At 41.7% G+C, this 10,000-nt stretch overlaps 1 protein-coding gene across 1 annotated transcript in view; it reads right to left on the bottom strand.

Moving 5' to 3' along the window:
• Nucleotides 1–10,000, bottom strand: part of LOC123514659 (girdin-like) — a 320,990-nt gene that overhangs the window by 53,748 nt on the left and 257,242 nt on the right. The window contains 1 exon segment of the mRNA XM_045272682.1: nt 1,696–1,836. Within this exon segment, the coding sequence (XP_045128617.1) occupies nt 1,696–1,836 (141 nt within the window).

The following is a 10,000-nucleotide window of genomic DNA, read 5'->3' as shown; positions in this document are numbered from 1 at the left end:
AGTGTTTCTCCTGTTAATAATGTAAAAATTCTATCACTCCGCTTCTAGAACCATACAATTACGTTAACAAAAAAAAAAAAAAAAACGTACATCTTCAATTAGAACCCTTGAGGTGTTGCGTAGAGGCGTTTCAGAATGTGATCCCAAATCTTACTTATGTCCTGCAGAGGAGAGGCAGTAAGGATCAGCAGCAGGAGTAAAGAGTAAGGGAGTAAAAGAGATGGAGAGTGCACAAGTGAGCAACAGAGGGAGAGTGATACAGATTGCTGGGGAGAGAATGAAGTTAGAGTTATGGTGTTAGAGATTGGTGAGAGAGAGAGAGAGAGAGAGAGAGAGAGAGAGAGAGAGAGAGAGAGAGAGAGAGAGAGAGAGAGAGAGAGAGAGAGAGAGAGAGAGAGAGAGAGAGAGAGAGAGAGAGAGAGAGAGAGAGAGAGAGAGAGAGAGAGAGAGAGAGAGAGAGAGAGAGAGAGAGAGAGAGGAGGAAAATGAATGATGGATGAAAGGAACTAAGAGTTGACTGAGAGTGTAACGAGTGATTTATATAAAACCACCTCTCTCTCTCTCTCTCTCTCTCTCTCTCTCTCTCTCTCTCTCTCTCTCTCTCTCTCTCTCTCTCTCTCTGGTCCCAGGTGGTGTTGGAATCGCCTTCTGGGAACCGAACACTGCAAGAAATATTCCCAATAGACTGGAATTCTATTAGTGGCAAGGATTTCTGGACTCCCTGCCCTGCTCCCCCACCCCCGCCCTCCCATGAGTGTCTCTCTCTTTTTTCAAGTATTCCACTTAATTCTCCATTCCTTCCTGCGTTCTCTCCATTTCTTTCCTCATTCCGTCTCCCCATACAATTTTCACTCTCTCTCTCTCTCTCTCTCTCTCTCTCTCTCTCTCTCTCTCTCTCTCTCTCTCTCTCTCTCTCTCTCTCTCTCTTAATCATTCAATCAGCTGTATCTTTTTATTTTCCTCTTTAAATATTCAACTTTTCCTTTCTTTTTCTCTTCCTCTTTATTACCTTCCATACCTACATTCCTTCTCTCTCTCTCTCTCTCTCTCTCTCTCTCTCTCTCTCTCTCTCTCTCTCTCTCTCTCTCTCTCTCTCTCTCTGCACGGCTGAAAAATTATTAAACCCCCGGAATTATAATATCAGTTTCGGGGATAAAGGCGGAGCAATGAATGTATCGGGAAGCTGTGTCGTTTATAATTAAAGAGGAGGAGGTGGGCTTTGCTTGTGTCTGAGCGTTATGCACGGTGGTCAGAGTTATCGTCCGGTGCGAAAAATAGATAGGAAAGGGGGAAATAAAAGCTTACCTGTATATAGCTGCTTGTTTAGTGAATAGGTGGGGTAATATGGGAAGGATTGCGTGTAGATGTTAGTTAATTCATGAGTTAGAGAGTGATATGAAAGAAAAAAAAAATAGATAGGAAAATAAGGAGTAAGACATGGAAAGGATAACATGTGCACAAATCAATGAGGAAAATGAAGAAAGAAAGAAAACATGATAAAGAATGAGAGGAAAATAAAGTGAAACAAGAGAAGACATTGACGTCACTTCCTCGAACACACAAACACACAAACACACTCACAAAAAAAAAAAAAAATACACGAAAAAACTAAACTTGTAAGAAAAACGAAAAAAAGAAAAAAATAACAGAAAAAAAAATAATAAACCAAACTCTGTCAATCACACACACACACACCTGGTTGAGGGCGTCTCGTTCCTGTGCGAGGCGGCGACAGTGGCGGACCAGAAGGGCGTAAGCTTCCCCCTGCTGCTCCTCCGGTATTGCCTCCACCTGCCCCCACTCCGCTGGCCACACTGCTTCGGGGTTCTCGGTCACCTGAGGGAGACAGAGATAAAGAGTTTAGAAGCGACATGAAACGTGAAGGGAAGTTGTGTTAAGGGGACAGAGTAAGACGTGAAGGAGGAAAAAAGTGCATTATTAAGGTGAGGTGAGATGTGAAATAGAGAAAAGATGCACTGGGAAGGTGGAATAAGATTTGAATGATAGAAAAGGTGCGTTAGGAAGATGTGAAATAAGACGTGAAAGGGAGAAAATGTGCGTTAGGAAAGTAGAATGAGACGTGAAAAGTGAAGGTGGAAGGTGAAGTGAGACGTGAAATAAAGATGCATTGGTAAAGTGGAATAAGACATGAATGAGAGAAAAGATGCGTTAGAAAGATGTGAAATAAGACGTGAGGAGGAGAAAAATATGAGTTAGGGAGGTGAAATAAGACGTGAAAGTGACAAATGTGAGTTAGGAAGGTGAAGAGAGACGAGAATGAGAAGAAAGATACGTTGAAAAGGTGAAATGAGATGCAAAACAGAGAAAAGATGTGGTATGAAGGTCAAGTGAGACGTGAATAAGAATAGAGATGCGTTACGGAGGTAGAAAGAAACAAAAAGAGGAAAAAACACGTATTACGAAAGAAAGAGTATTAGGTTAAAAAAAAGTTGGTTAAGTAAAGTGTTTAAAAAGAGAATGACATGAAGCTTTTAGGAGTGTTAGATTAGAGAGGGGGCGGATGGAAGGAGTGAAGCATTAGGGAGGGAGTGAAAGGTCAGAGAGTGAGATGATAGTGAGAGTAAGATGTGAGAGGTTAAGCAGAGGAAGTGAAAGAGATAGTTGAAGGGAAATAGTTATCTATAATATAAATGTCAAAGAGAGAGAGAGAGAGAGAGAGAGAGAGAGAGAGAGAGAGAGAGAGAGAGAGAGAGAGAGAGAGAGAGAGAGAGAGAGAGAGAGAGAGAGAGAGAGAGAGAGAGAGAGAGAGAGAGAGAGAGAGAGAGAGAGAGAGAGAGAGAGAGAGAGAGAGAGATTAACAGAAGGGTTGATAGAGGCAAGAATAAATCGGAGTGAAAAAAATAGGAGAGAAAGAAAGAAAAGAGGAAAAAAGGAGAATGACGTATGAAAAGGGGAGGAAGAGAAGAGAGGTGAGGAGTGTGAGGAGAGAATGAAGGAAAGAAGATGGAAAGCAAAGATGTATGAGGCAGACGGTGGTGGTGGTGGTGGTGGTGGTGGTGGCTGACCTTGGCTGGGTCCCACGGAGGTGACCTAACACTAGATTCACCTGTCCGGGAGCCGCCACCACCACCACCACCACAACAACAACAATCATCACCAACACTATCACCACCACATTAAACTAACCTCACTTCCTTTTTTCTTCTCCTCTTCTTCTTTATCATTGTTTTTCTTCACCTTATACATCTATTTCGTATGTTTTTCTATCCCCTCCTTTTCTCCTCCTCCTCCTTCTCCTCCTCCCTTTCTTCATAAATCTATTCTTTTCCTCCTATTCATCCCCTTCTCCATTTTCTTCTTTTTATTTTTTTTCTACTTTCTCTCCTAGTTTCTTCAGTCCTTTATCTTTAATGTTCTCTTCTTCCTTCTCTTTCTCTCCCTCCTATTCATTCTCTTCCTCCTCTTTATTCTCTTCTTCCATCTTTATCACTCAATAACCATAAAAAACCTTCTCAATTCTCAGCTGCAATACATCTCTCTCTCTCTCTCTCTCTCTCTCTCTCTCTCTCTCTCTCTCTCTCTCTCTCTCTCTCTCGCTCTGCACAGATCAATTGACACCTTTTCCAGTTATCTTGATTCAGTGTGTGTGTGTGTGTGTGTGTGTGTGTGTGTGTGTGTGTGTGTGTGTGTGTGTGTGTGTGTGTGTGTGTGTGTGCGCGCACGAAAGAGAAGCATTTGCATATCAGTAAATTTCGTTTTCCTTCCTACGTATGCAGAAACATTGAAGACGAATGAGAGAGAGAGAGAGAGAGAGAGAGAGAGAGAGAGAGAGAGAGAGAGAGAGAGAGAGAGAGAGAGAGAGAGAGAGAGAGAGAGAGAGAGAGAGAGAGAGAGAGAGAGAGAGAGAGAGTTAAAAGAATATAGAGCAACAAGAACAAAACTTAAAACAACAGCAAGATTAAGAAGAACAAGACGATTTAGTCATTGTTGCATTTATTATATTTGCGTTACTGTTTATCGTACACGAAATAACTAATATCTGTAAGTCAAGATACAGCACACACACACACACACACACACACACACACACACACACACACGGCCCGGTAGCTCAGTGGTTAGAGCGCTGGCTTCACAAGCCAGATGACCGGGGTTCGATTCCCCGGCCGGGTGGAGATATTTGGGTGTGTCTCCTCTCACGTGTAGCCCCTGTTCACCTAGCAGTGAGTAGGTACGGGATGTAAATCGAGGAGTTGTGACCTTGTTGTCCCGGTGTGTGGTGTGTGCCTGGTCTCAGACCTATCCCACCTATCCCAAGATCGGAAATAATGAGCTCTGAGCTCGTTCCGTAGGGTAACGTCTGGCTGTCTCGTCATAGACTGCAGCAGATCAAACAGTGAATTACACACACACACACACACCGCGTAGTGTAGTGGTTAGCACGCTCGACTCACACTCGAGAGGGTCCGGGTTCGAGTCCCGGAGGCGGCGAGGCAAATGGGCAAGCATCTAAATGTGTGGCCCCTGTTCACCTAGCAGTAAATAGGTACGGGATGTAACTTGAGAGGTTGTGACCTCGCTTTCCCGGTGTGTGGTGTGTTGTGGTCTCAGTCCTACCCGAAGATCGGTCTATGAGCTCTGAGCTCGCTCCGTAATGGGGAAGACTGGCTGGATGACCAGTAGGCGACCGAAGTGAAAAAAGGTGAATTACACACACACACACACACACATACACAAGGTCTGCCAATATGCCCGTCCCTTCCTGCTCTTTGAATGCAATTTTCAACGTCGTTTCAGAACAAATTTCCTTTCGTGACAGCACACCACTTGTCCTCACTGTGAGACACACACACACACACACACACACGGTATTTATCTCGTCTTGCTTAGGAAAATGTTTGGTATCTTCGTGTACATAAAATGAAGACGACTGGAACATAGAACTTAACTCAAATGGAAAAAAAAAAATGTTGGGAATGAGGAATTAAAGAGAATGATCTTGAGTTTTAGAGATTTAGAGAGTATTTTTGTTAGTTATATGTCATTGCTACTCATTATCGTCAACATCATCACCATCATCACCATTATCATCATCACCATCATCATCATCATCACCAGCAGCAACAGCAGTAGTAGTTGTAGTATTTTCTGTTTAGTTAGGTTACACTGTCACACTCCCTGAAAGTCAATAACTATTTTCTTGTGTTCTTTTGATTTTTTTTTCTTTCCATCATCATAATCATCATCATCATCACCATTATGATCGTCACCGTGGTCATTATTGTCATTAGTGCTTGGTTTTTGTTGTATTGTTGGCCTGTTTCTGCCTCTCATCATCATCATCATCATCATCATCGTCATCATCTCATTATTGTTTTCTACCACTACTCCTACTTCTCTATCTTCCTTCTTCTTCTTCACTCCATTTTTATTTTTCAGTTCTCACCAACAGAACAATATTTTCATTTTCTTATCACACTCTAACTTTCTCCGTCAATTTACTACATGTTTCATTCGCTGTTGCTGTTGGTGCTGCTACTTCCGGTGGTGGTGGTGGTGGTGGTGGTGGCGGTGTTCAGGTCACTGCTAGGGAAATCAGGGTCAAGAACACTCGCACTCTTAATAAAGCATTACGAGTTTTTTTTTTTTTTTTTCTTTTTTCAGCTCTGGCCGGTAAGGGTTGGGAATGCAACCTTCATACCTCCCTTCTCTTTCTTCCTCCTTCCCTTCCTCCCTCCCTCCCTCCCTCCCTTCCTCCCTTCCTTCTTTCCTTCCTTCCCACCGCTAACCCCTTACACGCACCACTTTCCATTTCTCCTTTGTACAGTCACGACCGCAAGACAATTATTAACCTCCTACATTTTTCCCACTGTGCTTATAATTTTCCTCACTCTCATTAAGTCCTCAGATCTGCGGACATTCCCACTTGGCAGGTTCTTCAAAGAGGCTGTCAGTTTACCTACCTACCTATTACGTTTCTGCTTACCCTCCGTTTTCTACGCTACACTACCTACCTCTGTCAGAAACTCGAGGTGTGACTCAATCAATCTATATTCCCCTCTGAGTAACCCACACACTTAAAGGACGGAAAGGTATACTGTGACGGAGAAAGGAAGGCGACTGGATACTGAAGGTTAGAGGGACAAAGCATGTATTTTACTAATGAGAGAGAGAGAGAGAGAGAGAGAGAGAGAGAGAGAGAGAGAGAGAGAGAGAGAGAGAGAGAGAGAGAGAGAGAGAGAGTGTGTTGGGGGATGGGGAGGAGTCAAGGATACACAAAGAATGGAGTGAAGACGTAAAATGTGGGAAAGAAAATTAGAGATGAAAGAAGACATGATGAATAATGGAAGAACAGGAAGGGAGTCATTAGCAGGACGTAAAGGGAAAGAAGTGCAATGGGAAGAATAAAGGGGTGAAGGAAGGAGTGTGGGAAGGAAGGAAGAAAAATGCAAAGGAGGAAAAGACAATGAATTACAATGAAACAAAGAGAGAGAGAGAGAGAGAGAGAGAGAGACTGTTCCCTCCTACATAAAAAAAAAACAGCATTCCTACTCTTATTTTCTACCTAAAGCAACATGTCAACTTGAAAGGTATTAACAGGCAAAGATCACTGGCCAGAAGTATGAGGAAGGGGAGGGGGACGAGAGGGGGTCTGTGAAAGGCGACCTAAGATACACGTGAAGGCAGCTCTACCCAATGACAGTTACCATGAAAAAAGGATGACATATACCACTATTAAAAGAAGTGTAGGTAGAAAAACAGCTTTATCAAGTACAAAGCAGACTGTAGATACATATAAAAAAAGAAAGAGATAAACAAATAGAAAGGTAGACAGACGGATAAACAAAACAGGAAATGAAGGCAAGGAAAGACAATAATGAAAGCAGAAGTAAAGGAACCATACGAGAGAAGAAAGGAAGATAGGAGGAACACACATACAGATACCGAAAAGAAAAAAAAAAAAAAGAATGAGTGAAAAACAGCAAGGAAAAATGAATAAAAGAAGTGAAAGAAGAGTTGGAAGAAAATATAAAGCATAAGGAAAGAAATGGGAATGAAGAACAGGATTGAAAAGAAATAGAAAACCGAAACATTTCCATTATAAACAACAACAAAAAAAAAAAAAAAACTACAAAAAAACAACACTTTTTACCATTGTAACTAATTATGTGTCAGAAACTTGAAAATCTTATCTCTCTCTCTCACACACACACACACACACACACACACACACACACACACACACACACACACACGGGAGAAGAGTCAGGTGGAAGTCTTGGGAAGGTTTTCTTTACAGTGTAACCTCTGTTCACCTGACAGTAGTGGAAGTTGTGACCCGCTGCTAGATAGAAGAGAAACAAACTATGAATAGAAAAATACACACGGGGTAGCCTGACCATCCCGGCGCCATCTACGAGCAGACACCTTGTCAAATTGTAAGATACCCCCATGTGTTGTGTGTGTACTTAAGCTGTTATGTGTCAAGATGTAATATGTATGTTTGTATATAAGTAAGTGTCACATGTTGGGCTGGAATTTTCAGATGTAAGACTTCAAGAGGACACACACACACACACACACACACACACACACACACACACACACACACACACACACACGCACAAGCTTCAGTTCTTGCTCGCTGACGAAATAGTTAAGTGAGCAGCGCAGTCTTCCCATGTCTCTATGATGCGCTGACCAGTTTACAGATGGTGGTGATAGGAAGTCGTGGTGGTGGTGATGCAACTTTTAGAGGTTTTGATGGGTTGATTACATTGTCTTACTCTCTCTCTCTCTCTCTCTCTCTCTCTCTCTCTCTCTCTCTCTCTCTCTCTCTCTCTCTCACATTCATTACCTTATTTTATAGTTTCTTTCTTATTTTCTTTTATCTTTCTCTTTTTTTAACTTTGACTTATCTACTTTAACCTATTCAGCCTCTTCCTATTCTTTCTTCATTCTGCTTTGTTTAATCCTTCGTTTGTTTCTTGTTTACTCTTCCTTTTTTTTGTGTACATTTTTTTTCCTCTCCTATCTTCGTCATCGTTGTCTTCATCTTTCTCCTCATCCTTGTTCTAATTCTTGTTCTTTTTGCTCTTATTCTTCTCCATCTCTTTTCTTTCTTTCCTTCTTCGCATGGTTAATATCTTGCAACAATCTCACGGCGATCTAATTCTTGTTTTCTTGTCTCAGCCACCACCACCACCACCACCACCACCACCACCAGTAATGACCTGGGAACCTCACGTGCCGCCCGGCCAGTCTTGTGTGTCGAGAAGGAGAGATGGAGTGAGATGAGATGAGACAACACTGATGCAACGCTTGGGAATTATGGTAACAGTGGTGATGGAGGTGATGGTGGTGGCAGACTGGCAGTAGCGCAGCTATAGAAGTTGAAGTAGTAGTAATAGTAGTAGTAGTAGTAGTGGTGGTGGTGGTGGTGGTGGTAGTAGTGGTGGTGGTGGTGGTAGTGGTAGTGGTGGTAGTAGTAGTGGTAGTAGTAGTAGTAGTAGTAGTAGTAGTAGTAGTAGTAGTAGTAGTAGTAGTAGTAGTAGTAGTAGTAGTAGTAGTAGTTGTTGTTGTTGTTGTTGTTGTTGTTACTGTTGGTATTGTTACTACTACTACTACTACTACTACTACTACTACTACTACTACTACTACCACTACTACAATCTTTCCACTACGTCATTTCGTAACGCAGACACATGAATCAGTCTTCTATTATAAAACTCTGCAGCAACATCTTTTTTCCCAGTAAGGTCGCTCAGTCGGTTCACTTAATTTCAAAACAGTTCTTCTTACAGGGTTTTGAGCCAATTTCCCCTCGTCTCTCTCTCTCTCTCTCTCTCTCTCTCTCTCTCTCTCTCTCTCTCTCTCTCTCTCTCTCTCTCTCTCTCTTTATTGTGTTTTTTTCCCCCTCCATTTCATTAGATTACATGTATTTCCTCTTATGCCACAAAAAGATGCAATTTCCTCCCACACAAGTCATTCCATAACGAATAAAACAGTGGGGTTTGTCATTCATCAAAGTGAGTGAAAGTCGAGGTTCCAGTAAAGTACATTTGTGGGGATCATGTTTTGTTCCTTTCCTTGCAATCGCGGGAAAGAAAATGACCTACAACTCTACTCTTCAAAGATTAGAGTAATATGTTAAGAAGTTGAGCTTTCCTCGTTTCCTCCTAGCGATGGTGACCTTGCTCTGCTCTTCAAAGGTTAAAGTAATAAGTGAAGAATATGAGTTTTTTCATTAGATTTTCCTCTCTTTCCTTCTCTGTTGTCTTGAAAATTCCATCTGTAGACCTCGCGACTTCTGGCAGCCTCCCTTATTTTGTTATATTCATAGTTGTTGTTTTTTTTTATGTAACAAGGATTTTTTTTTCTTTTTATTATTATCATCATTGTTATTATTATTCAAATGTCTAAACAACACGCTGAAAGGTTGGATTTTGGAACATATTTTTCATTCTTTGCTTGTAGTCTTCAGTATACGTAAGAATTATTCAAAATTCCTCCTCACAATGATACGTACATAAACTCTTAACCCCTTCAGTACTGTGACACACATTTACCTTGAGATTTGTGTACGATTAGACCATTTCATTGAATTTAGGAAGGCTCTATGGAGGTCAAAAAAGATTGATGGCCACAGTCTTCACTATTTCAATCTCCCATATGAGTTTCTGAAGCTGTACAAAATCACCAAATGGTATGCAGAATAAACATGAAAACGTGTTTGGTACTGAAGGGGTTAAAGTTAAACAGATCCCCATGACAAGTTGGATGTGGGACACGTGACTCGACTGGACACAAGAACATAAGTAGGAGAAGAGCTGCAAGTACACGAGGCAGACAGACCAGGCATTGAAAAAAAACACACCAACCAATCTCCATCTCTCACCCCTCATCCACAAACACATCCACTCCTTTTTAAAACGCTCCCTATTGACTCAACACTAAAAAAAAAAAAAAACACCTCTTCTCTTCCCCCACCACTCTTTTCTTTCCGTTCCTTGGCAGTTCTCCTCGCCAAAAACTCTTA

This window comes from Portunus trituberculatus, chromosome 38, assembly GCF_017591435.1.
Source record: "Portunus trituberculatus isolate SZX2019 chromosome 38, ASM1759143v1, whole genome shotgun sequence".
In the NCBI taxonomy this organism is placed as follows: domain Eukaryota; kingdom Metazoa; phylum Arthropoda; class Malacostraca; order Decapoda; family Portunidae; genus Portunus; species Portunus trituberculatus.
This window is presented reverse-complemented; position numbering and strand designations above follow the sequence as displayed.